Source organism: Trichosurus vulpecula, chromosome 8 (assembly GCF_011100635.1).
Source record: "Trichosurus vulpecula isolate mTriVul1 chromosome 8, mTriVul1.pri, whole genome shotgun sequence".
NCBI lineage: Eukaryota > Metazoa > Chordata > Mammalia > Diprotodontia > Phalangeridae > Trichosurus > Trichosurus vulpecula.
The window spans coordinates 176,906,738-176,930,524 of record NC_050580.1 but is presented as its reverse complement, the minus strand read 5'-3'; the positions used below and the strand labels follow the sequence as shown (position 1 = coordinate 176,930,524).

Here is a 23,787-nt window from a genome sequence, read left to right as displayed (position 1 = left end):
TGAGGGTAGGGGATATCATCCTTGTGTGCCTGGGGAAAGTCCTGGTTGGGTTAACAGCCCAACACTTTGTGAAGGCAATGGGGGAGCAAGAACATCAGGCTGGCGCCATCACTGCCCTTGGATCCTGGCATGAGCCACTCTGACATTATGTCAAGTTGTGGGAGGGTGGCAGTGCCTCATGCCATTCTGGTAGAGTGGGTGGTTGTGCCTGATGCCTAGCAGGAGGGGACTGAGATACGAAGCTGGGCTGGCATATGCATGGGCGGTGGAAGATGGGATAGGCGCTCTTCAGTCGGGGCCACCTCCCCCATACAACTCCGACCTGGAAATGGAGAGGCAGACGGAGAGAGGAGCAAGGGCACAAAGGAGGAAAAGAGTGAATGCTCATACCCAAAGGAAGGAAGAATGGAGAGCGGCTGGCAGCCCTGCTTGGCCCTGGGCCAGTTCTTGGCTGAAGACGGCCAGATCCTCTTGCCTGGTCTGTATATGTCCCTGGCAAAGTGGGGGGGTGGGATTGGTTTGGTCATTTAGCTCATGTTATAGGGGTTGGGGGCTGGGCTAGATTGGGCAGAGCAGGATCCCACTTGGACTTTTCAAGCTAACAAGTGGGGTGTTTCTATTTTTCTCTCTCTGGCTCCTTCCTTTCTCCTCCCCCCTTTCCCCTCCCCCTTCCTCTCCTGACACCTGGGTCCCACTGCCTTGGCACCCAACCAACTGGATGCTGCCACGCTTGGCAGTGCTGCACTGGCACGTGAACGGCGTCTCTGATCCTGGCACTGCGGCAAAACCCAAACCCCGCCAGACGTGTGCTTGCCGCTTGGTGGCAGTGGGGGGAAAAGAGGGAGACTGGGGAAGAATAGGGTAGTGCCACATAGAAGATGCCAGGCATTGGGTGGGGCTGTGGGCACAGGAGAATGGAGCAGTAGCCCAAGGGAGAATATGCAGATGGAAAGTGAACTGAGCTAGGCCTCATCTCTCCCACATTCTCCAGAAGAGAATTTGGGTGGTACCTCACCGTGTAACATCTGAAAAGCCAGCTAATGGAGATGCAGACATAGGCCACTTCCAAGCCTTAGCTACAAGACTTCCATGGGACTCTTCTCCCTGGGCTTTCTGATACTTGAGGAACAGCAAGAATAGATGGATAGGTTGGGAAGAGAAAGAGGAGGTTAAAAAAGAGAAGAAAGATAGATTAGAAATAGCCAGCTATGTGGGTACAAAGATGATGGTGGCAGAGAGGGAAAAATGCAGGACCGGAGGGATCCTTCCTCTTTTGGGTCTCAGTTGGCTGAAGGGTAGGGCTTCCACCTGTCTAGATGTCAGTTAGTGTTATGATTGGCCAAGCTTTGATGAGGAGACATCTGACCTTCCCTGCTGGGTTTGAGTGGAAGGGTGGGGGTGGGAGATGTCTTTGGGCCGCAGGTAGAAAAGGTAATATCTATAGAAGGTGAAAGATATCAAAAACCTGTCCCTTCCATGGAAACTATTCAACAACACTTGGTCTTCTAGGAATTCCTCAACAGCATCCCACTTGGGGTTATATAAATTTCCATACTCACCTTCTTTATCTTCACACCCAAAGTCAATACTGGCCCTCAGCGATGGGGAAATTTCTGGAAGGGGAATCTGATCTGAAGAATTCATAAGCAGGATTCTTTGTGTCAGGAAAGGCTGGTGTCACAGATCTAGAGCAGGCTTTGTTGGCCTTTGGACATGCTCAGAATATTGGCCAAACCCTGGAATTGTAGTCTTGCCAAAGTGAATGGCATCTGAAAAAAGTTGTTGATAGTATTGGGCTTTTTTGAGGCCCCTATAGCCAGAACCTGAGGTACAGATGGCCTCTGTCTTCAAGGCTGAATTTTTCAGACAACATGGATATTCTGGGATGGGAGGTTTGGCTTCACTCTTTGTTGAGTGAAGGTCATATGAATAACCTGGGACACAGAGGGACATGTTGCCATTGGCCATTGGGAACTGGCCTGTGGGCATATTCTGGGCCAGAGAGTTGGTGACTCTGTCTTCTCTGGGGATGAGTGGTAGCCCTGGAGAAAAAATGGTGACTCATTGGAGAAGGAAACAAGAGATGATGCTAGAGGGAGGAATCAGTGAGGCAAGGCACTCATTTGGAGGGGTGAGTGGACATTTTCTATCTTATTCCCTTCCTGAGAATAGCTACAACTGGGAAAAGGAGCAAAGCGTGTTTTCAGATGCTATGAATTGGAGGGGAGGAGGAGTGGGGGATGCAAGATGACAAAGAAAATGAAGCTATACAAGTGAATATTGGGTTTCATCTGCAGTTGGAGATGGCAATGTTATGAGTGGTGGGGGTGTGTGAGTGTATATGTGTGTGTGTCTGTGTGTGTGAGAGAGACAGAGAAATGGCCAACTTCCTGCTAGTTTGGGCAGTTTATCTAGTTTTGTGGCTTATCCATGCCTCTGATGTGTTGGCTTTCTTGCTAAAGGTGAGATCTGGGAAAGGACGGTGAGGCTAAGGTGACTTGGTAGAAATGCCCCTGTGTGGAGAGTGAAAAATAGGCTGGGTGTACAATGGGTCCCAAGTTGATCTACAGGGCTTCTTTAGCATCGAAGACCCAGGACTGTTGGACCACATGGGTGTGATGTGTCACATAGGACTTATTCCGGCATCTGCCAAGTGTGCTCATGCAATGGGTACTTCATGGATGGGTAATGACGCAGATTGGATTTAGGGTGTAATTTAATGAAGCGATGCACGTTTGATTGTCTAGAACAGCTGAGAAGAGAACATGGTTTTAAGTTTGACAAGGAAGGGAATACAGACAATGGCATAGTATAGGGCTCTGGTTGTGAAGATTAGAGCAAACAGCTGTGGCATTTTTGCTTTAGGTGATGTGTGAAGTTAGGTGGTAAAGTACTGTCATTCATGTGCACTATGTCAACTAAGTAAGAACACCATTTCTACTGTTTCTAGTCCCGATTCACCCTTATTCTCTCTCCTGATTGTTTTCCTTTCCTCCCACCTCCTCAAAAAAGCCACAACCCTACCATAATACACGGAGACTGACATGCTTCCTCACTTTGTGTTTACCTATGTCCTAGTATTTTTCGAACTTGGATGCTGAGGTTCATCCTGTCCATAGGACAAGGTAGTATTTGTCTTCTGGGATCACTTTTTATGTATGGTTTCTCAAGAGGATGAAGGAATGAGGCGGTCCTTTACAGAGCTGCCTGTACTGCTGGCCCCCTGTACTGCACAGACTTCATCATATAGACCTCTTCTCTTGTGATGGCTTCCTAGTTTTTCCCTTGACCTTCATAAGTTGATCCTATGTAAGAGTCAGGGTTCATAATATGAGTTTTCTACAAATGATCATTCCCTTGTCCTGCATCTGAGCTTCTCTCAACTCTCCCTATATAATGTATGTGAGCAATAGTCCTGATGATACCAAGAGCAGAATCTTCCCTCTTTGGGACAACTGGTTTTCTTGAGTCTGGCCTTTTTCCTCTGTTCTCTAGAAATGACACCTGGCCTTTAAAGCTTTACCTCTCCTAGAAACTTATCCCTTCTCACATTTTAAGAATTTTCATCCCTGCCTCTGGCGATATCTGTGTCTTCAACCCGACACAGATGCCCTTATAGATCTAGCCCTATTTTGCCACTTCAGGTACACCATTTGTTAAGTGCTTACCATTGTATTAGATGCTGAGGATGGGAGGCAACATGTAAGACAGAGATAAGACAGAGCAAGCAGAAGAGAGACCAGTGTGTCTGTTGTTGGGAAGGGAGGCGGGGGTTGAGATGGAGAAAAGCCTCTTGCAGGTAGTAGGATTGGAGCTGGGTCTTAAAGGAAGCCAGCAGACAGGTAAGGAGGGAGAATATTCCAGGCATGGGGACAGCCAATGAAAAGGTAGAGTTGAAAGATGGAATGTTATCTTTAAGGAACAGCTAGAAGGCCAGTGGGTCACAGTGCATGTGGAGGGGACTAAAGTTTAAGAAAGACTGGAAAGGTAGGAAGGGGCCAGGTTGTGGAAGTCTTTAGGAATGTAAGAGAGGATTTAATTATATTTGATCTCAGTAATAGGAAGCTACTGGAGTTCACTAAGTAGGAGTGACACATCTCAGACCTGCTTTAGGAGGCGCCTTGGCAGCTGAGTAGAGAAAGGACTGGGATGGGGGGACATTTGAGGTAGGTCAGCCACCCAGAAGGCTATCACAGTAGTCCAGGCAAGTCAAGATGAAGACCTGAAGTGTCTATCATGGTGGCTGTGTGATTAGAGATAAGGGGACATAAGACATGTGAAAATGTGAAGGGCAAAAGGACATGACTGGACAACAGACTGGATATGAGGGGTGTGAGTGAATGAGGAGGTAAGGATGATACCAAGGTTTTAAGCCTGAGAAATAGGGATGATGGTGGTGCTCTGGACAGGAATAGGGAGGTTGGCAAGGAAGTGAGGTTTGGGGGGAAGATAATGAGCTCTATTTGGAAATATTGATTTTGAGATGCTTATATGACACAGTATTCCAGATTTCCGAAAGACTGGGATTCAGGAGAAAGATTAGGACTGGATATGTAGATCTGGGAGTCATTTGTTTAGATGTGATAGTTGAACCCATGAGAGCTGATAAGATCACCAAGAGAGAGTATAGAGGGAGAAAAGAAAAGGGTAAAGGAGAGCTTTGGGAGATAGCCCTGGTGACTACGGTGACCTGGAAGATCTAACACAGGAGACTGAGGAACAACCAGACAGGAGGAAAAACCAGGGGAAAGCAGTGTCATGAAAACAGAGAAAGTATCTGAAAGAGATTGATTGATGGTGTCAGAGGCTGCTGAGAGGTCAAGAAGAATGAGGATTGAGAAAAGCTATTAGATTTGGCAATTGAGAGATCACCACTAACTCTAGAGAGAGTAGATTCTATTGAATGAAGTTGGAAGTAGTTTCCGTTGATTTCAGAGGGTTTAGAATTGAATGAGAAGAGAGATAGTTAAGGTACCTCTCAGACCCCTATTTGGTCTTTAACAAGTTCTCTCTCAATTCCGAGGTCTCCTCCAGATAACTCAGTCACACTCAAAGAACAAGACCCAAATTCTCCTTACCCACTAGAGTTCCTTACTCCACCCTTGCTGGCTAGGTTGATATCTCAAATTCAGTCACCCCTTTCCTGGCTTTTAATACATTATTTCTATGATTGAGTCACTCCCATCATCGTTTGTTGGGAGTGAATGTGTCTCTGAGTGTTTGCATCAGAATACGAAGTGTAGGTCTATGTCTCTGGGGTTGTCTGTGTGGTAATGAAAGTGTGTGTGTGTGTGTGTGTGTGTGTAGTTCTTGCTTCTGAGCTCATAGAGTCCTTTGTACGTACATGGTTCTTTCATTCTCCATTTGAGTTTCTTGAATGCTACCAGTGCACACAAACTGCTTCCCTAACTTCAGGCATAATTTATATACCTCTAGGTGAACCTCTAGCTAGAGACAAATAAGAATGTCCATGATTATAGGAAAGAATCTTGGTATGTGAATTGGGAGAAATAGAAATCAGACTGGATTACCAGAGACATACAAGACTTGAAATTGAGAGCAACCAAGGACTAAGAGGAGGTGGTTAAGGCACATAGAAAAGGGGTTGGGGTGGGCTGTTGGTTTCCTGGAGAGCAGCATTGTGTGTCTGAGTGGTTCTCTTTATTCAAGTGGGCACATCTCTAGATTTTGGATGGGTGTAGCTCTCAAGTGTTGTGAGGAGCAGAGAACATACTTCTTAGTTCCTTTTATCCTCAACCTCGAATACTGTAGCTCACTTTGCCCTTAAAATACCTCCTGCCATTTCCTTGTCTAGTTTGATGCACAGTTGGCCTGGTGGAGGGAAATTAGTCGAGATCACTGCCACTCTCTCAGGCACCATTCCTAGCTACAACATCTAAAGCAGAACTGAAGTCTGGGTGCCCTTCCAGGACCCTGGCCCCTTTGTGGTCAGATGTTTGAATCTACTAAATGGCAGTCAGGTAGAGAAGCAAACTCCAGATTGGTTTCTAGGTAGATCTTCGTACAAAGCACAAAGATTCCAAGGTGGATGAGTCTGGAAACCAGATGAGGGCTGAGTCTGAATGGGAAAGTCACGCTGGCATCACTACAGGGGCCGTGGACCTCAAACAGACTACCTCTGCCTTCCAGCATCTTAGGAAAGGGGCCCGACGCTGTCGTCTGCACAACAGGCCAGCCTGCTGGAGCTGGATCAGAGGACGTCTGGTTTGAAAAGGGGATTGGTTGGAAGTGGTACCAGTTTGAAAGTGGATAGAACAACAGTCCCTTTGATTTACTCAGTTCAGTGGGGTTAGGCTTTTTTTTGGCACCAGGGGTCTAGATGAGTGTGATTGGCCAGCCCATACCAACTGGTGACTATACTTGTATCCCCTGTGTTTTCCAGGTCAGTGTATCTGTGTTTGCATGCACGTACACACGAGTCTTATGTGATGGGTAAAGATTTTTGTCCCAACTCCAGCCAGCCTGCCTCTCCAGTTGGAAGGCTCTAAGATATGTGAGGGACCCACAAGCGGTTTCAAATAACTCCACACCTCATCACTCCATACCAGGCAATTGCCAGGTTTGGTTTTGTTTTGAAAATGTTTCCTCTTATTTTTTTTTCCTGTGTTTTTGTTTTCAACCTTTATACACAAGTCACATTCCCATAAAGCACAGAGTTAAAAAGCCTCTTTCCTCATACACATGCTGCTAAGAAAATAGTTTTATACATGGAATTTCAGTGGGGGAGAGAGGGGGTTGGGAGGGGAGCAAGAGGGAGGCAGAGAAAGATGTTAGCAAGAGCAGCGTGGACCAGTTGGAGGTGGGTCACTTCTCTTGCTACCTAAATTGGTAGCTGGTATTTTTTGGCATCATCAGAGTAATTCTGCCCCTCCAATTCCATTTGGGTTCTGGTGACTGACTCTGGGGCAGGAAGTGAAACTCAAGAAATATCACTGGGTTATTGAGAGGATAGCACTTTGTAAATTATAGAGCACTCTACAAACAGATTGTGTGGTGATTCTAGGGCTAAGCTAGGTTTTCTGTCCTCTCTCTTCCCACCCTTTCAGTCTATCTTCTACATAGCCACAACCCTGATGTTTAGCATGGGAAATTTAATTGACTGGAAAACGTAAACTCCAGGATGGATTTAACTGGGGGGAAGAGTTGAATGGTTAAGTGGGAGGTAGAGAAGAAAGGGAAGGTGTTAAAACAGAGGACAAGAAAAGGGGCAGGGATTGAGGAGGGATAGAAGAAAATCAGGAGGCCCAAAAAGTTTGTAGGTGAGAGCTTTTCCTTTACCAAGACCTACCACCTGCTTCTTTGTCTCTCACCACCATGTTAGCTTATAAAAATGATCAATTTTAAGGAGAGGAGCTCCTGTTTTGTGCTTAAGCCATCATTTATTCTCCTAAGAGGCCCCTCCATGGGCGAACAGGTCCCTGTGGTCTCATGGGCATAGTCTAACACCTCTAAGTTCCCCTCAACAGCGGAACAGCTGCTGAGCGATGGAAGATACAGGCTGTGGTGTGAAGTGAGGAGTGCAAAGACCTGGAGACATTGTGTGAAAGAGAAAGGAAGATGATGGAGAATGAGGGACTTTAGGGAGTGGGGATTATGAGGGAGGTATCAAAAGTAGGAATAGGAGTTGAGGTTTAGGAGGAAGTAAAATGGTTGGAGGAAAGGACAGCTAGGATTCACAAACCAATTTGTCACATCCATCCACATTTTTCTGGACAGGGTTTCCAAGAGTCCCTCTTCTATCTCTGAGAAAGAGCTTTTTTTACGCATGTCAGGATTTTACCTTTCCTCTTACAGTGTCTCTAACAGGGGAGGGGAAAAGATAGGGTGACATTATTCTCAGTCCCATGAGGCGCTTAACAACCATTTCTGGGGCCAAAAACCATTTGTTCTTCCAAGGAAATGGGGATATTTGAAAAACAACCCTTAACACAAGAGAATTTTTAAAATCTAAAGAACCAAAACATTGACACAAATAGGAAAAAACCAATTTGTTTGGTGGAAGGGTTTTCTGTTGGGTTTTTTCTGTGTTTTTCAAGTTTATTATTTTTCTTTAGTTCATTCCTCTGGTCTCTCCATCTCTCTCTCTCGTGCGTACGCTCTCTCTTGCTCTCTCTTTTTTGGTTGTGTGTGTGTCTCAGTTTTTTAAAAGAACTTTGGATTTGCCGTTGGTGGGCGGCACCGGGTCCCAGGGGCTGAGCCCAATGGTGGCAGGCCTGGGACCAGGGGCTGGCCCAAGGCTGCTGAGAGGATCTCTGTGTTTAAAGCCTTTGAGAATAAGTTACTGCAGTTCTGGGGTATAGGAAGGAGAGGGGCACAGGGGTTCCTGGCAGCGGCTTCCTCAAGAGTCCGGGCTACCTAGGTTCCCCTGATGGAGAGGGAGGGGAGATGGGGGAGTAGGGGACCCCTCTCCCTGCCCCACCTCTTGTTTGGTTAGAGTTCCAAGGCTCCCGACCCATCCTGGGCCCCAACAACGGGGGCTGGCCAGTTGGGAACTTGGAAAGAGTTTGTGACCGGTGTTGCACTCTGGACGAAGGAGGCGGGAGAGGGGAAAGGAGAGTGGTATTTTTTTTCCTTCCCCCTTCGTCCTCTTGGGTTTTCTTTTTTCTCTCTTCTTTTTGGCGTTTCTCAGTCAGTAGCACAGTACGGGAGGACTTGAGTTGGACAGGTGCATGTGGCTGGGGACATAGAGGGGAAGAGGCAGGAGGCCTTTGGAGACCATGAGAATGTTGGGGAAGGAAGGTATGTGTGTGTATACATGTGGGGAGGCAGGCTGTGTAAGTGTACATGTAATAATGCGGTTGGATAAGGGTATGTTTGTAGGGAGTCTAGGAGCCAGGTTATGTGTCTGTGTTGGGGGAGGAGGCAGGACACTGCTGGAGGTGGGGTGTGTGAAGCCCACTGAAGGTTGAAGTCTGGAGACTCCCCCAGGATGGGCAGAGCCGTGGGGTATGGGTGGGGGGTTTGAGCTCCCACCGGGAACCCCGTGGGGTACGCAGGAAGAGCTGAAGAGCCCTTCTCTCTTCCCCTGTCTTGGTTTCTCTGTTTATAAAGCTAGAAGTGTAGAGGTAGAAGTAGTTTTTGGGTTGGAGTCCGTGTGAGGTAATCTTGCTTCCTCTTTGGCAAAAGCCGTGGCGTTGGTGACCGGCTGGCCTCCTGGGGGTGGAGGAGGGGCCGCCTTGCGCCGGTGCGCTGAGGAGCGCAGATGTGCTGCCAGGGCCTCCCGCCCACTCAGCAGCACCTCACACGCCAGGCAGTGGTAGGTACAGATGGGTACTCGGAGAGGGGGGGGCACACCAGCCCCGGGACCCCTTCCAAAGAAGCAGAAGGACCTCTGGTGGGCAGCAGCAGGTGCCTCTCCCTCAAATGCCATCTTGCACTGGCGGCACAGGTAGCGGTGGGTCACATCCACGGTGGAAATGCCAGTGGTACCTGCTAGCAATTCATCGGCTTCCCCAGGCTCACCCTCACTGGGGAGGTGCAGCTCTGGTGGCTTCAGGGGAGCTGTGGCCGCAGGCTCAGGGGGCTGGGGTGGTGGCTGGAGGAGGGCATTGGGGAGCAGCCCAATAAGGGTCTGAGGTATCACGGGGTTCATGGGGAATAGCCCCTTTTTCATACCATAGAGCTGCTGGAAGTAAGCCCCTTGGAGCTGTGGACCGAAGACAGCTGGGGGGGCAGCCCCCCCTGCTGTCGGCAGGGGGAAGGGCAGAAACTGGCCCCCTAGCAGGGTGGGTACTGTGGCCTTCAGTGCCTTGAGGTTCTTGAGGGCGTCAGTAGAGGAAGTGGTGACCCCAGTGGCAGCACACTTACGCTCATCAGGGATGTCGTCCCCTGCAGGTTCAGCGAGAGGCCCTGGAGCAGGGTCCACTGCAGTGGAGTTGGTTTGATCTGTTCTCTGAGGTAAGGGGCGAGCTGGACTGGGCTGGACAACTGTAGTAGCCGGCAAAACAGAGGCGGCAGCAGCAAGGCTGATGAGGCCCGAAGAAGCCGCGGGGCCTGGGAAGAAGAGAAGGGGTTAAGCAGGGAGGCAGGCAGGCCAGCAATGAAGGACCCCCCTACTGGGGGTGTCTCTTCCCCACCAGAACCCCAGTCCTCCATTGGCCCCTATAGGGGCCTCTGTGCCCTACCACCCCCGCCATGGAACCAGTGAGTTACAGTTCCCTTCTGCCCCAGAAATGGGATCAAGGGCAGAGTACAAAACAGGGTAGAGGTAGGAAGGAAAGCCCAAAGGGAAAGGGAGAAGACAGACTGAGGAGGAGGAGGACACCTAGGTAGGGGACCGAGGTTTCTGAAAAAGGGAGTCATCCCCTTCCTCCCCACTTACCTGAACTGAAGGGGGCTAAGCTGCTCAGTGGGGGTTGAGCCAGAGCAGGACCAGACAGGAGCACAGGGGCCAGTCGAGGCAGGGTGCTGGCAGCCCCTAGGGGGAGTGTGGCAGTCGTGGTGGGTGGAGTGGTCTTAGGGACCAGGGGAGCCTCAGGGGCTGGAGCCAAGTCATAGCACTTGCTTTCACTCTTGAGCTGGGCTCGGACAGCCTCCTTAAGCTTGGCCAGATGCTGCCGGGAGAACAGATGGCCCCGGCAGGAGACATAGAAATCATACTTGACATCACAGTAGGGACAGTCAGTTCGGGGAGCTCCCATGGGGCCTTCGCCGCTGCTGCCTCCCCCATTGCCACCCACTCCTTGTAATTTGGCCTTCTTTTCCTTGGCACGGGCATTCTGGAACCACACCTGGATGACTCTCTTTGGAAGCCCAATCTCTTCTCCAAGCACTTCACACTCCTGCATGGTTGGAGTGCGGTAGGCCTCATAGCAGGCCTTCATGATCTTCAGCTGCAGGCTGCTCATCTGGGTCCGGTAGCGCCGCTGTCCTAGCCCATCAGGGGTCCCAGCCCCACCTCCGGCCCCACCACCACCCCCTCCCCCGGCACCAGGTGACTCTGGCTCAGCCAGGCTAGATGCGGATGAGTCACTCAAATCGCCGCCTGATGGGCTGCAGACCTCACTTTCTGGAGATGCCTTGAGTGGTTCCTCTGGAGCCTCTTCCTCAGGAGGTGGGGGAGGCGGTGGGGTTGTTGGGGTAGCATCTGATGGGGTGGCACTAGCCTCCTTAGCTTCTTTGCCAGGTGGTATAAAAGATGCCGGGCCAGCAGTGGGAGAGGCTGTTGCATAGGGGATGGTGGGTGCTTCTCGTTTGGAGACTTCTCTTCCTACTCCATCTTCCACTTTGCCCATTAAGAGGCCAAATTTTGTGAAGGGGACAGGGGTGGGTGGAGCAGGGGTCTTGATGGCTGGGCTGGATACACTTCCAGGAGTGCTTCGAAACTGACCCTTCCGCTCCCTGGCTCTGGTATTCTGGAACCAAACTTGCACCACACGCTTCTTGAGCCCCACCTCCTCAGAGATACAGTCCAGCATCTTGCGGGTCGGGTTGGAGTCCTGCATATACCAGCGGTACAAAATCTCCAGCTGTTCTGGCAGGATGGTGGTGCGGAGACGTTTGTCTCGAGGGGGCTCACCCTCCCCAGGCCCCCCAGCCTCACTGCCTGTTGGTGACAGGCTCCCTTCTTCATGTTTGCGTTTAAGAGGAGGCCCTGAGGCTGGTGGGGGCCCCGGCACTAGGGGGCCACGCTCACCAAACACTAACAGGGGCAGGTCCACGAGGTGTGGAGGGGCACCAGGTGCCACTGGTGACACAAAGTGGAGTCTTTGGTGGCTGCTCAAGAGGTCCTGGCTGGCAAAAGAAGCAGCACACTGGTCACAGGTGTGGGCTGGGCAGGGGGAGGCTGGGGCCGTCCCTTCTGTCTCTCTTTCTGCTGGCTTGGTGGTCTCTGCCTGGCATAGGTCTTCCTCTGGAGATCCTGGTGCTGGAGCCTCCAGGCCAGCTGGGGGTTCTGGTGCCTGCTCTTCCTCTGGCTCTTCTTCCTCAGCTGCTTCCTCTTCCTCTTCTTCCCCCTCTTCCTCCTCTTCTGGTGGCCGGTCATCATAGCATTTCTTGAGGTGCCGAACCAGCTCAAAGATACAAGAGAAGGTGGCGTGGCAGCGCTTGCAGGCTGAGGATCCTGCCCCTGCTCCCATGGCTGTCACTGGACCCCCATCCCCTGCATGCTTTCGGGCTTTCTGCCGAGCATTCTGGAACCACACCACCACCACACGACTGGCCAGGCCCAAGAGCCCTGCCAGCCGCTCTACCTCCCCATCTTTGGGATAGGCACTGGTCTCAAAGAAGGACTGCAGAGCCTGGGACTGGAATTCAGTGAATTTTGTGCGGGAGAAGCGGCGGCCTGCAGTAGCAGGTGGGGGAAGGGGACTCTTCCCACAGTCTTCCTCCTCTTGGGGCCAGCGTCCTCCTGGACGGAGGTGCTCCTCAGTGGGCTGGCTGCCCCCAGCCTCAGGTTCGGGCACCAGAAAGGGTGGGCAGAGCGGAGGAGCAGATGGGTCCACAGGACCATCCGAAAGCTTGGGAGGCTCTGCTGGAGGTGGATACAGGCTGTCATAGCTCTTTCGGAACTGAGCAGCATAGCGGCTAAGGGCTTCGAAGGGCAGGAAGCGACGATGGACATGTTCCTCATGGGTCTTAAGGATAAGCATGTTGGAGAAGAGCTTCCCGCAGGCTCCACAAGCCAGCTTGTCCCCACTCCCCAGGGCCTCAGGAGGAGGTGGGGTTGGGGGTGGTGGTGCTGGCTGCTTCCCCTCGTTGTACTGGATCACAAGCTCAAAGCCGAAGTTTTCCAGCAGGGCTTTGGCTGCCGTCCGGGCTGCCTCATTGGGAGGCTGACAGGGTGGGGAGGAAGGCCCTGCCTCGCTTCTCTCCTCAGCCACCGGGGGCCGCTCTCGTTCCCGCTCAGCTGGCTCAGCCTTGGGGGGAGGTGGTGGGGGTGGTGGGGTGGTGGGTGGCAGTGATAGCACAGGGGTGGGCCCTGCCAGAGCCAACTTGGGCCCCACCTTGAGGTCATGCAGGTAGAAGGGCAGGAGCAGCTGCTGTTGCTGGAGCTTGAGCAAAGACTCGGGTACAAGGGGGAACGGTGGCAGCACTGGGGGAGTGAAAAGAGGGGCTGGGAAACGGTGTAGGTCTAAGGGTGGTGGTGGTGGGGACAGAAAGGGCAGCCCAGAAACCAAGCTGCTGGGCTCAGATGCCTTCTTCTCTGTGCCCCCCACCCCATCAGACTCAGCCTCCTTGGACTCTTCCTGACTCCTCTCTGGTCCCTCAGCCTTGGCATCAGCCTTGGCTCCCCGGGACCGAGTCTGGTGCAGCACGGACCGCATGTGAATCTCCAGGGTAGAGCTCTGGTTGTAGGAAACTCGGCAGACTGTGCACTTGAAGGGTTTGTCTGTGGCAGTGGCAGCCGTTGGGGGTGCACCACCCTCCCCTCTGGCTGGGGCCAAGGGGTCAATGGCAGCTTTCTTCATCTTATGCAGATGGGAGACGGAGTTGTAATGTACCAAGAGGATGTTCTTCTGCGTGAAGGATTCCTTACATACTGTGCACTTGTAGGGCCGGGCAGGATCCAAGAACTTATCTAGAGCAAAGTTGGTGGTCTTACGGTAGGACAGGGGATGTCGGGCATCAGCAGGGGCTGGCTCTGCTGGGCGAGACTCCCCTGTGGGTCCATCTTCCTCTTCAATTGTGGGCATTGTGGGGGATCCTTCTTCAGTCTGGGGGTCAGGCTGAGGGAGTGGGGAAGGGGCTGGGGAAGGGGGCTTTTCAGGGCTTGTCAGAGGTTTGTCAGGGGCCTCAGCTGGAGGTGGAGGAGGCTCTGGTAGAGGGTCTGGATTGACTTCTGCGATCAGGTTGGGACCTTCTCCTAAGGAAGGAGAGGAGGAGATTAGAGGGAGGAAACTACACTAGTCCCCAGTTCTAGTCCCCTTAATCTTATCTCCTCAGTTCATATAGCCTTGACCTCCTCCCCCTACCAACTATCCCCTGAACTTTTTCCCTTACCCACTGCTGAATCTCCACCGGACACTGGTTCAGTTCCAGGAGCTGGGGGTTCAGGGCTATCCCCTATGGGACTGAGACTGGTCCCAGGCAGCACTTTGGTCAAAAAGGTCATTCCCACAGTTGTGGCCTAAAAAGGAAAAAGTCCGGACAGTTCCAGCCCTTCCACCCCAGTTACAGTGAGCTGATGCTTCCTTCCCACTACCCGAGGGCCAGGCTCCCATTTAGTGCTTGCCCGGCTCCTGCCTTGGCCTGGGCCCTTCATCTGGTTTGTCCTCTACCCCCAATGTAGAACTGGCCTCAAAATCTGTGGTCAGTCACGGCACATGGTGATTTTTCATTTCAGTGGTAGGGCGAAGTACTATACAAGCAGAGGAGGGGGAAAATGTGGCCCTGAGGCCGGGAAAAGGGAAGGATGAGCCTGCTAATCAACTACTTACTACAGAGGGAAAGGTGAGGCATGCTATTACCCTCCCCACCCCAGCACCTCAGAATGCATCTCTTTTCCCTTTCTGCATGGCAGTGTTAGTGGTGGAAAAGAAAGCACTGGATTCCCGGGGGGTTCTTGCCTGGCACTCACCACCAGAAGTAGTTTTTCAACACATTCAGGTACTACATTGTGCAGGTGGCTAAGGTGGAAGTGAAGACCAGAACGTCCCACCAGCTGCTCCTGGCACAGTGGGCACCGGTACTTGGGCTGCACAGCGTGCTGGGATATGGTGTGGGCCTGTACCTGCTCGTTGGCGGGGCTGATGAAGCTGCAGTATGGACAGCAGTACACCTGGGTGGAGGGATAGGTGAGTGGAAAGGGCATAAGGAAGGAGAGAATACACTGCTGGGCTCCTTGCTCTGTGAAAAAGCTAACCTGAAGGCCGGAGTTTTCATGCTTTGAGAATACCTAGGCTAACGAACCTAGAACCTCAGAGCCTTTTGGGGTTCTTGGACTTTTTTTAAATCACTGAGAGAGCTTTATGAGCTTATGAGAAAACTTTACGGGAAGGCATCACAGAAGAACTTCACCCCCCAGCTCTCCTGGGGCTCAGGGAGCTGGCACCTCCCTGTTCCTTCCCTGGGGGCAGGGACTGAGGCCTGCTTTAAGCTGCACACTCTCCTTCCCTCTTTGTTTGCCCTCTCTTCCTGTTACTCCTCCGTACTCCACTTTCCTGTTGCTCTCACTCCTCTGCTTTCCACCTCCCTCTGCCCCCCAGCAAGGCCCCTTCCCCCTGGCCTGACAGTCCCACTTCATTTGGATTTCTCCCCCTCTCCCAGCCCACGCCTACACCTTCCTCTCCTCTTCCCTTCCTGGGTCTGGCCTCCCTCCTTGTAGGCCCTAGGGGCACTTTCCCAACCCAGAAGCATGGCCTGCCCCTGCCCACTGTCCTATCGGCACTTGCTGCAGCCAGAGCTGTACTAGGAAGGAGGCCGTACCTGCCTGTTTCGGAGCCCACTCATCCTCCCTCTGTATCGGCTCAGCTCCCACTCTTTCTTTTCCTTCTTCCTTTTTTTTTTTTCTTTGTAAACAAACACCACAGCTCCCCCAGTGGCCAGTGGGCCAGGCCTGGCCTCCTCCCTCTGGCTCCAGTCCCCCCTTCCATCCACTCCTCCCCCTCTGAAGGGGCGGGGAAAGGGGAGTGGAGATGGAAGTACAGTTTATATGATGAAGCTGGAGACTCCTCTCTCATTTTCTGTCATCAGAGTGCCTAGCACTGTACTAGGCAGTGTGTCTCTAGTCTGAATTGGGCCTGTGCTCCCAAAGCCTGGGCCTGCTTCTACTCAAGCAGCTCGGAACTCCTCACTTGGGTTATTTACTTTTTGGTGACTGGGAAGTAGGAAAGGCACAAGTGGGTGGAGAGGCCTTGAGTCGACCCCTCACTCTCCCTGCACCCAACCCCAGCACAGATTAAGAAGACCAGGGACTGGATCTGCTAGACATAGCAGAAGTGACCAAAATGTTGCATCGGCTGTTGCCACCTTTGCTGTAGGATAGAGCAGTCACCACTGTAGGGGGCCTGCCTGTTCTGGGGGACTAGAGAGCTCTTTAAAATTTGGAGTTGTCCGGATTCAAAGTGGGGAAATGGCAGCTTTGTTCCTCATGTTCTCTCCTTTACTTTTGGAATCAAGAGAAGCCATATTAAAGAGAGAGCCCCTAAAGCCTCCTGATGCCTGTGCTCCTGGGCTAAAAAGTGCTGCCTATTTTCTGCCTATGCTAGGCCTTTTGGATACTCAGTTCTTTTCTGCCCTAGGGAGTGATCTAAGCTGGGGGTGCCTCCATTCCCTGGGGCTCCTCCTGCCTCTCCCTCCCCGGGAAGTAGAGAAGTGACAGAAGGAAGTAGAGGGAAGTGATGCCAAGACAATAACCCGAAGAGAAACTGTAGCCTTCAGGGCCCCAAGACTGTGATGCCAGGACTCTTCCCTGGAGGCTGGGACTCCCTTTCTCTCAGCCTCTGACAGCTCTTTTCCCCTTCATTCCCCCTCCCCCCTGCTTTTTTCTCCCATTCTCCCTCTTCCCCCACCTCCTCCTGAATCCCAGGTCAGCTTCTCATAGGCTTTCTCCCTCAAGCTCTCTCCACCTTTTCCCTCTCATCTAGCTTTACTCTTTCACATCTAAGGCCATTATAACTCTTTAGATTTTTCTCTGGCTGTGGCTGAATAAAAGCAGTTGATCTTCTGCTGTATGTGAGAGGATTTTGTAAACTAAAGTCTTATGTAAATGTTAGCAAGTATTATTGTCTGTGAACATATGAAGGGAAATAAAACCACTGATTTAAAGAGTGTGAGTCTTTTCTTGGCCTATAATTCCTTTTCTGTAGAACTCCGTACAGATTAGGATTCCTCCTTCTGCCTTTTCAATCATATCATTCCCTAATAAAGCCACCTTCCACGCCAGACCCTTCCCAATCATCCCAGTTCTGACCACAGTCTGGTTGGCATTGTCCCCCGAAGGACCACTCCTATTTTCTGTCTCTTCAGAAGCTGAGGATTGAAGGAAAAGAGGTTCAGAATGAGTGTGGGAAACCCAGTTTCTTTTATTTGTCTTTTTTTCATATCCTCCCACCACCTTCAGGATTAGTGTAGTATAGAAGGGAAGGGTAGGGGGAAGAGAATAAGCATTTATATAGCACTTAGGTGCCAGGGACTGTCTCATTTAATTTCTCATAGAGAAACACTTCTGTATACTCCCTGACACTCACTCACACTCTCTCTCTCTCTTTCTCTCTCTCTCTCTCTCTCTCTCTCTCTCTCTCTCACACACACACACACACACACACACACACACACACACACACACACACACACACACCCCAGCACATATAGTAGAACCTCTCTTAGCACTGCCTCCTTCCTTAGAAATGGCGGTCACGGAGGCTGCTGGGATGTCTCCAGTAGAGACATCCTTGTGTTTGTGAAAGTAGACTAGAGATGCCAAATAAAACGAGTTAGGGGCCATAGAGAACATGTTTCTTCTGCTCAGACCAAATGTGGATTCAGGATCCAAAGGGGAGAGATTGCCAGACTGAAAGGGTACCATGACATGGCCTTCTCTTGTTCAGTCCAAACCCAGTTTCCCTCCCCTGAGCTAACTTCTTGTCTCCTCCCTTTGAAAGTGGTCTTCCCCTTCAAAGTCCAGAAGCCTCCTCCGGAGGTGTCAGAAGCTATCTAGCTTTGAGATTGTCCTGGTTGTGGGGCCAGTGGGAGGAGGGGTGATTTGGGAGAGGGGAGGCTTTGAGCAACTCACCTAGTGGTAGGGCCTTGTTCTGAAGGTTTTTCTCTGCAGTGGGTGGCTCCATCTGGGCAGTAATAGGACCTTTCCCTGTACAGGGGTAGGAGAAAACCAGCTTAATGGGATAGCAAGGGTCAAGTGAGGAAAGGGGAGGGAAAGGAAAAGAGGAATAACCTGGACAAGCTTGGGACAAACTGACAGGCAAATGGTGTCAAAGTGGTTAGGAAAGAGGAAGAATTACATGAATTTTATAAAGCAGGAAAAGTGTGAGGACCAGGAGGAAAGGTACTGAGGGATGAAGGAGAATCACAGAACTTTGGAGTGGGAAAATCACTTAATCCAATCCCCTCCTTTTATGGATAAGAAAACCGAAGACAAGAAAGGTGACTCTAGACTAGTAGAAGGAGGATAAAAAAGGACATATGGATTCAGCACCTGCCCCTGACACTTACTAATTGTGTAATTACAGGTAAGTCTCCTTCCTTGCCGGTCCCTATTTGCTCACATACAAGAACCCACCCTATCTCCCTCGTAGGCACTAGCTCTGCACACCCTTACACATTATCTAAATGGCAGCTGCTGTGATTCCCCAAGGCCACGAGACTCCTCAGTAGCAGAGCCAGGCCTGGAGTTTAACAGCCTCCTGACTCTTCCCCATTCCACTCTGTACCTCCTTCTGTAAGGATGCAGTGGGGAGAACAATGGATTGGGCAAAGAGTCGTGGAAAGGCTGAGGTTCTGAGACGGGGTGATTTCAGGAAGTAGCGGATAGAAAACACAAAGCAGGGGCTGCTGGGCTTGGAGACGAGATTACCACGAGAGGAAGAATTGACAGACGTGTAGGAATTTATTTTCGTTGGCGGCCTAATTAAAGTGTTAAAGTTCCTTAACTCCATTCAGCCCTGCGCCAAGATCGTTAGCTATTGATCCGAGCCCCTCCGGCACTTAACTCCAGCCAGCATATTGGCAATTCAATTAGCACCAGTCAATGCAGCCTGTTCCCTGGTCCCTGCTGCCACTGCCCTTGCCCATCTTTGTCTCTGGAGAGCCCAGCACCCATGGCCCTCCTGATCCCCTCTTCCCTTCATGTAGTTTGTGCTATCTGTGCCCCCATCTTTAACTGTCAGTCCATCCTATGTGAGGATGAGGACACAGTAGGTCACCACTCAAGGCCCTGAGCTTGGCCAAAGGGCAGGGGGAGACTGTGGAAAGCTTGTATGTAAGCCTCTTCCTTTACCAGGATTGGGTGGGATCAGAGGCCCAATGTATGTCCTTTCCTACAGTTCGAATTACACCCAGTAAACCACGAAACTTTTTCCACCCCTCCCCCAACTCCTTCCCTAGTACTGCTAGGAAACTGGCTTCCTGTCACCAGTAAGAAAGTGTTTCTCCCGAAATTTCTTAACTCTTGGCCCTCTACTCAGCAACTCTGCAGCACCCCCCTCCCTCTATATCCTGTGCCCACTTTGTCAGCATTCTCTGCTTCCGAGTCTCTGTTCTTTGGATGTTCCTGTAGCTCCCATTCTCTTCCCTCTGAGCCTTTCCTGCCTCCTTTGGTCTTCTTGCTTCCTCCTGTTGCACAATCCTCCATCCTCTTTGCCATATTACACACCCGTTTCCCTCGCCTTGCTTCTCTGTCACCTCCATAAAAGCACTTGGTCCCTATCCTAAATAGCCAGTGCCCCACCCTTTCTCTTCCTCTGTTCACAGCCCCTGCTCCCCATCCCCACTCCTCCTTACCAGGAGTTCTGGGCTGGCCATGGCTGAAGCACAGGATGCTCTGAAGAGCTGAGATTCCTTCCTCAGCTACACGTCCACTCTGCAGCAGCTGAAGTCGTCGCTGGGCCTGGGCGTCTCGGTGGGCAGGTGCCCGAAGGTGTTGCAACAGAGCCAATCGGGAAGGCGTCTCCCATGCACACAGAAGACATCGGTAAAGTCCCAGTTCCGCCCCTGCCTCTGCCCCTTCCATCTCCAGCAGGAACTGGAAGAAAAGGAGGAGACAGCTCAGGCCTGGGAGATAAGACCAAATCCTAGTGTCCTCCCTTGCCTGCCCTCAAAGGAAGACCCCTCTCTAGCTCCAATCCCCATCTAGGCCCTCCCAAGACCTCTCTGGTGCCAACTTTCCCCTTCCCTGGATTCTGCTCTTGCATTTTTACCACCTTTATCTTTCCCTTCTCTCTCCTATCCATATCTCCACCCTTCCTCAATTCCACTGCTTTCTGGCCTCTCACCCCAGGTCCTCATTTGAATGTTTACCTTCTTGTATCCCTAGCTTTTTTTCCCCTTCTTTTCTTCTGTTATCCTCTCTGCCTCTCCCTCTGTCTGATAATTTTCTCCTACCCTGCACCTCTTCATCTTCTATCCACTTAGCTTCATCCCCTCTCTTCCCTTATTCCATGCCCTGGGCTTGCCATTGTATGGTTCCCTCTCCCTCCCCTTCCCCTACTGCTAACCTTATAGACTTGGCTGTTCTCCTCATGTGTGCCACTCCGGGCATGGAGCTGCATTTTCTCTTTGCTGTTAGACTCAAAGTCACAAAGGTTACAGCGAAGGTGTAGAGGAGAGACTGGCCCATAGGGAGCACCTTCCCCCAGAGGGGGGACTGGTGCAGGAGTACCCCCGCTGCCCTCCCTCAGGTGGGCCACCAGCTGGTATTTCTGGGCATGCTTGTCGGTCTTGAGGTGCAGCTGGAAGTTGGCCTTAAGCTGAGTACCATAGCAGCAAAGTTTGCAGCGATGGGTGTCTCCGGCCACTTCCTTCCACTCGGCTTCGGGGAGGCTTCGGCCCAGGGTGCAGTGGTACAGTAGCAGCTCTAGGCTGTCTGTGCTGAAAGCCTGGCACACCAGGCATCGGAACACTTTTAGTGACGGGTCGTCATCTGGTGGGGGTGAGGTGGGCAGGCCATCCATGGCGGGCCCCAAAAGCTGGCTTGGGGGAAGGCGGGGTTCCGGGGAAAGGCTGCCAGGGGCTAGAGAACAGGGAGAGGCAGGTAGGTCAGGGGAAGCAATGGCCTTGTACTGGGGTGAGGTTAATATGAGCATGAAGGTGACAACAGAAAAGGGGAGGATGACACTGGGAAGAGAAGAAGGGGCAGGGAGGTTCCTAGGGGAAAAGGACGGAAGTGGCTAGAGAGTAGGAAAAGAGAGATAGGGAAAAGGGACAAAAAGAGGGAATCTTACCAGGAGTGGGGAATTTCCGGGCAGGTGGCCCCAGGTGATGAAAGCCATTGAGGAGTAGCTGGGCCTCCAAGGGCTTGTCTGGCCTCAGCCCTGGGCCAGGCAAAGGGGCCGGTGGCTGGCCCAGTCCCTGTGTCCCATAGTACTGGAACAGCTCAGGGGGGTTGGCAGGGGTCGCTCCGGGAGGTGGGGGTGGGCCTGGTCCCACTAACCCAGGAGGCAGCCCCAGAGGCAGCCCCTGATGCAGCAGCAGAACATTCTGCATGTGCTTCTCTGAGGTCATATGGATGCGAAGATTCCTAGAGATGTTGGTTTCATAGCTGCACACCTTACACTGCCAGGAAGACTTGGCCTTGGGCTCCTTTTCCCCAGTTGGGGCTGGAAGTGCTGCCTCAGTGGGACTCCCCTGACCTCCCGGGCCAGCCTGAAAACCTTGGAGGTTGGCCAGGTGCTTATCAGACTGCATGTGGATGCTGAGGTTCCCCTTTGTGGTGGTGGAGTAGTTGCAGACCTCGCATCGATAGGGCTTATAGCCACAGTTATAGCTCTCACCCCTCGCAAGGCGGGGGTGTGCCCCTCCGGCACTGCAGTAGCTGCAGTGACTGTTGTTCTCTGGGTGTTTCTCCCTCATGTGAACATCAAGGGTCTGCTGGTACTTATAGTGCCAGTTGCACTTGGGACACTTGAGTGTCTTGCAGGAGTTTCGAGAGTGCAGTAGGGACATGTGGCTGGAGAGACTGAGACCCTGGAAGGCTGGTGGGGCTGGGGCATAGTCATCAGCCAGCCGGTAGGGCCGGGGTGGGTCATTGGGATCTTCAGGTGAGTCAGCCCGGGCTGGGAGAGCACCCCCATCTTTGGGGGAGGGTGAACTTTGGTTGAGTGGGGGGCAAAGTCCCCCATCCTCCTCTTGCCCCTCAGGGAACCAATCTGGCCCTGCCTCGCCTGCCGCCACTGGCGATTCTTTGGCTTGGGTTGGGTTGGGGTCCCAGGCAGTTGGGGTGGCAGGTGGGGAAGGTGGGCTGGGGACCATGTCTTCCTCAAGGGGCAGTGGAGGGCCCTGGTTTCCTGCCTCAGTGGGGCTGTCCCCATCCTGGGCTACATTCACCATTCCATCCACTGCTCCACTGCTGAGGGGTGTGGTGGGCAGGGGGCCAGGGGAGATTTTTGGTTCCAGAAAACTGACAAGCACTGTAGACCCCTCCTTCCCCTCTTGTATTACAGCTGGGCAGCCTGGCAGGCTCTGGTGCTGAACTGGGGCCAGCTTCACCCCATGAGACTGAGCATGAGCCACAAAAGCCTTGGGCCCACTGAAGCCCAGGCGGCACAGCAAGCAGAGCCAGAAGAGCTCCCTGTGGTCTCCGTCCCCACTCCCTATGGGGCCATCTTTGGGATCTCTGGGTGGGAGTGGGGCCGGCCGGTAGCTCCGGAAGGCTCCATCCCCTCCCTCGCAGGCGGCCGGAGGTGGCGCTGAGGTATTATGGGGCAGAATTTGGTCAGAAGAGCTAAAGCCTTGGATTCGGTCAAAACCGTGTTGGACGTGGAGGACAGTGAGGTGAGTGGACGCTGGGCAGACTCGGAGGGGCAGGCTGGACTCTTCCTCAGTCCCTGACTCACTCCAGGGGAAGCCCTTTGGTAACAGGAGCTCACTGTTGCCAGAGAGAGGCAGTTCGGCCAAGAGATAGGCGGCACCATCTTCAGTGAAGAGCAAGTGGTCACTCAGGTCCTGGGGAGCGGGCCCTGCTTCTTCCTGCTGTATTTCCTCCTCCTCTTCCTCCTCTGCTCCAAGCTCCTTTGGTGGGACTAGGCCACAGCCTGGTTCCAGTGGATGCTCCCTGGTCTCCTTTGGTGGGACTAGGCCACAGCCTGGCTCAAGCTGGTGCCCCCCAGGCTCTGAGGGCCTCATGCTGTCAGTGGTGGCAGCAGTGGGGGGATCTTTGGTGGCAGGTTCGAAGGATGTGCCAGAGGAAGGGTCCTGAGGCGGGGACGGGGCATTATGACCAGGGGTAGAGGTGTTGCTAGCAGTGGAAAGTGAGTTAAGGGTGGCCATGGCAGACGGAGGAGCACTTGGGGGTCATCTCAGCGTGACAGCCAGCACCCTGAAATAAAGATGAGAGGTTTTGGTGAGGGATAGGATGTGGATAGAAAAGATGAGAAAACAAGGAAGTGAGATGAATGGGGGAAGACACATATCTATGTGTATCTAGATCTTATTTTTAAGGAAGAGCCTCAACATATTTCACATTATCAGAGGTCATTTCCCCAAGCTGGACCTCCTACAACATACCTAGGGTTGGCAACCTGTGGTCTACTTGCCACAGATGGAACATAGGCTCATTTCCATTGGTACCCAGGTACCCAGGGCTTGTGAGAGCTACTATAGGTCTTGAGAATTAATGGCAGAAACTTACCCGATTCTAAGTCAAAAGCTTATCAGCTCCAGGCTCTAGCTACCTCTGACCTCTAGGAAAAAAAAGGGGGTTGGGTGTCTTTTCTTGGCACTTATAAAAGTGACCATCTGAGATTTCTACTATCTTGGGGGCTGACCCTCCCCCCGCACCCGTCTCCCAGCCCAGGACCAAGGAAAGAGAGTGCCACTGAGCCACCTGGGACCAGATCAGCCAAGTCCTGGTCTAGCGCTCCTTATACCTTGTCACAAGTTCACCAACAGGGCAAATTTCTTTTCCCATTACCAACATATCAAGCTTCCCCTTATGTTCTCAACATTTCAAAAGTTCTATCTTAACTTTTTCCAACTCTAGATCACTGGTGATTCCAAACTCCTGAACCTTCAGTATCCACAGGGAAGCCAGAGAGACCTCAAGCCAGACATATTTCAGAATGAAGAAGAAAGATGGTAAGAAAAGGTTTATTTGCCAGGGGATGCTAGAACTACAAAAGTTCTTTACTTCCTTAGACAACTTCTAACCTTGGG

The 23,787-nt window shown here is 52.1% G+C and overlaps 1 protein-coding gene across 1 annotated transcript; it reads right to left on the bottom strand.

Moving 5' to 3' along the window:
• Positions 1–8,111: 8,111 nt before the first annotated feature.
• Positions 8,112–22,902, bottom strand: ZFHX2 (zinc finger homeobox 2). Its single transcript, XM_036737145.1, has 9 exons — positions 20,859–22,902; positions 20,133–20,647; positions 19,420–19,660; positions 17,696–17,770; positions 16,874–16,932; positions 14,540–14,740; positions 13,963–14,089; positions 10,343–13,822; positions 8,112–10,014 (listed from the first exon to the last, which is right to left on the bottom strand). The coding sequence occupies exons 1-9, from the start codon at positions 22,900–22,902 to the stop codon at positions 9,065–9,067; spliced, it is 7,692 nt and encodes a 2,563-aa protein (XP_036593040.1). The 3' UTR covers positions 8,112–9,064.
• Positions 22,903–23,787: the final 885 nt, after the last annotated feature.

What these genes read in the sequence shown, in the direction of transcription:
- ZFHX2 (XM_036737145.1), bottom strand. Translation starts at nt 22,902, where the DNA reads ATGGCCACCCTTAACTCACTTTCCACTGCTAGCAACACCTCTACCCCT. An exon ending in GAACAAGGCCCTACCACTAG is followed by an intron (nt 16,933 to 17,695) that starts GTGAGTTGCTCA and finishes TTCAATCCTCAG; the next exon opens with CTTCTGAAGAGACAGAAAAT. An exon ending in CGGTGGAGATTCAGCAGTGG is followed by an intron (nt 13,823 to 13,962) that starts GTAAGGGAAAAA and finishes CTTCCTTAGGAG; the next exon opens with AAGGTCCCAACCTGATCGCA.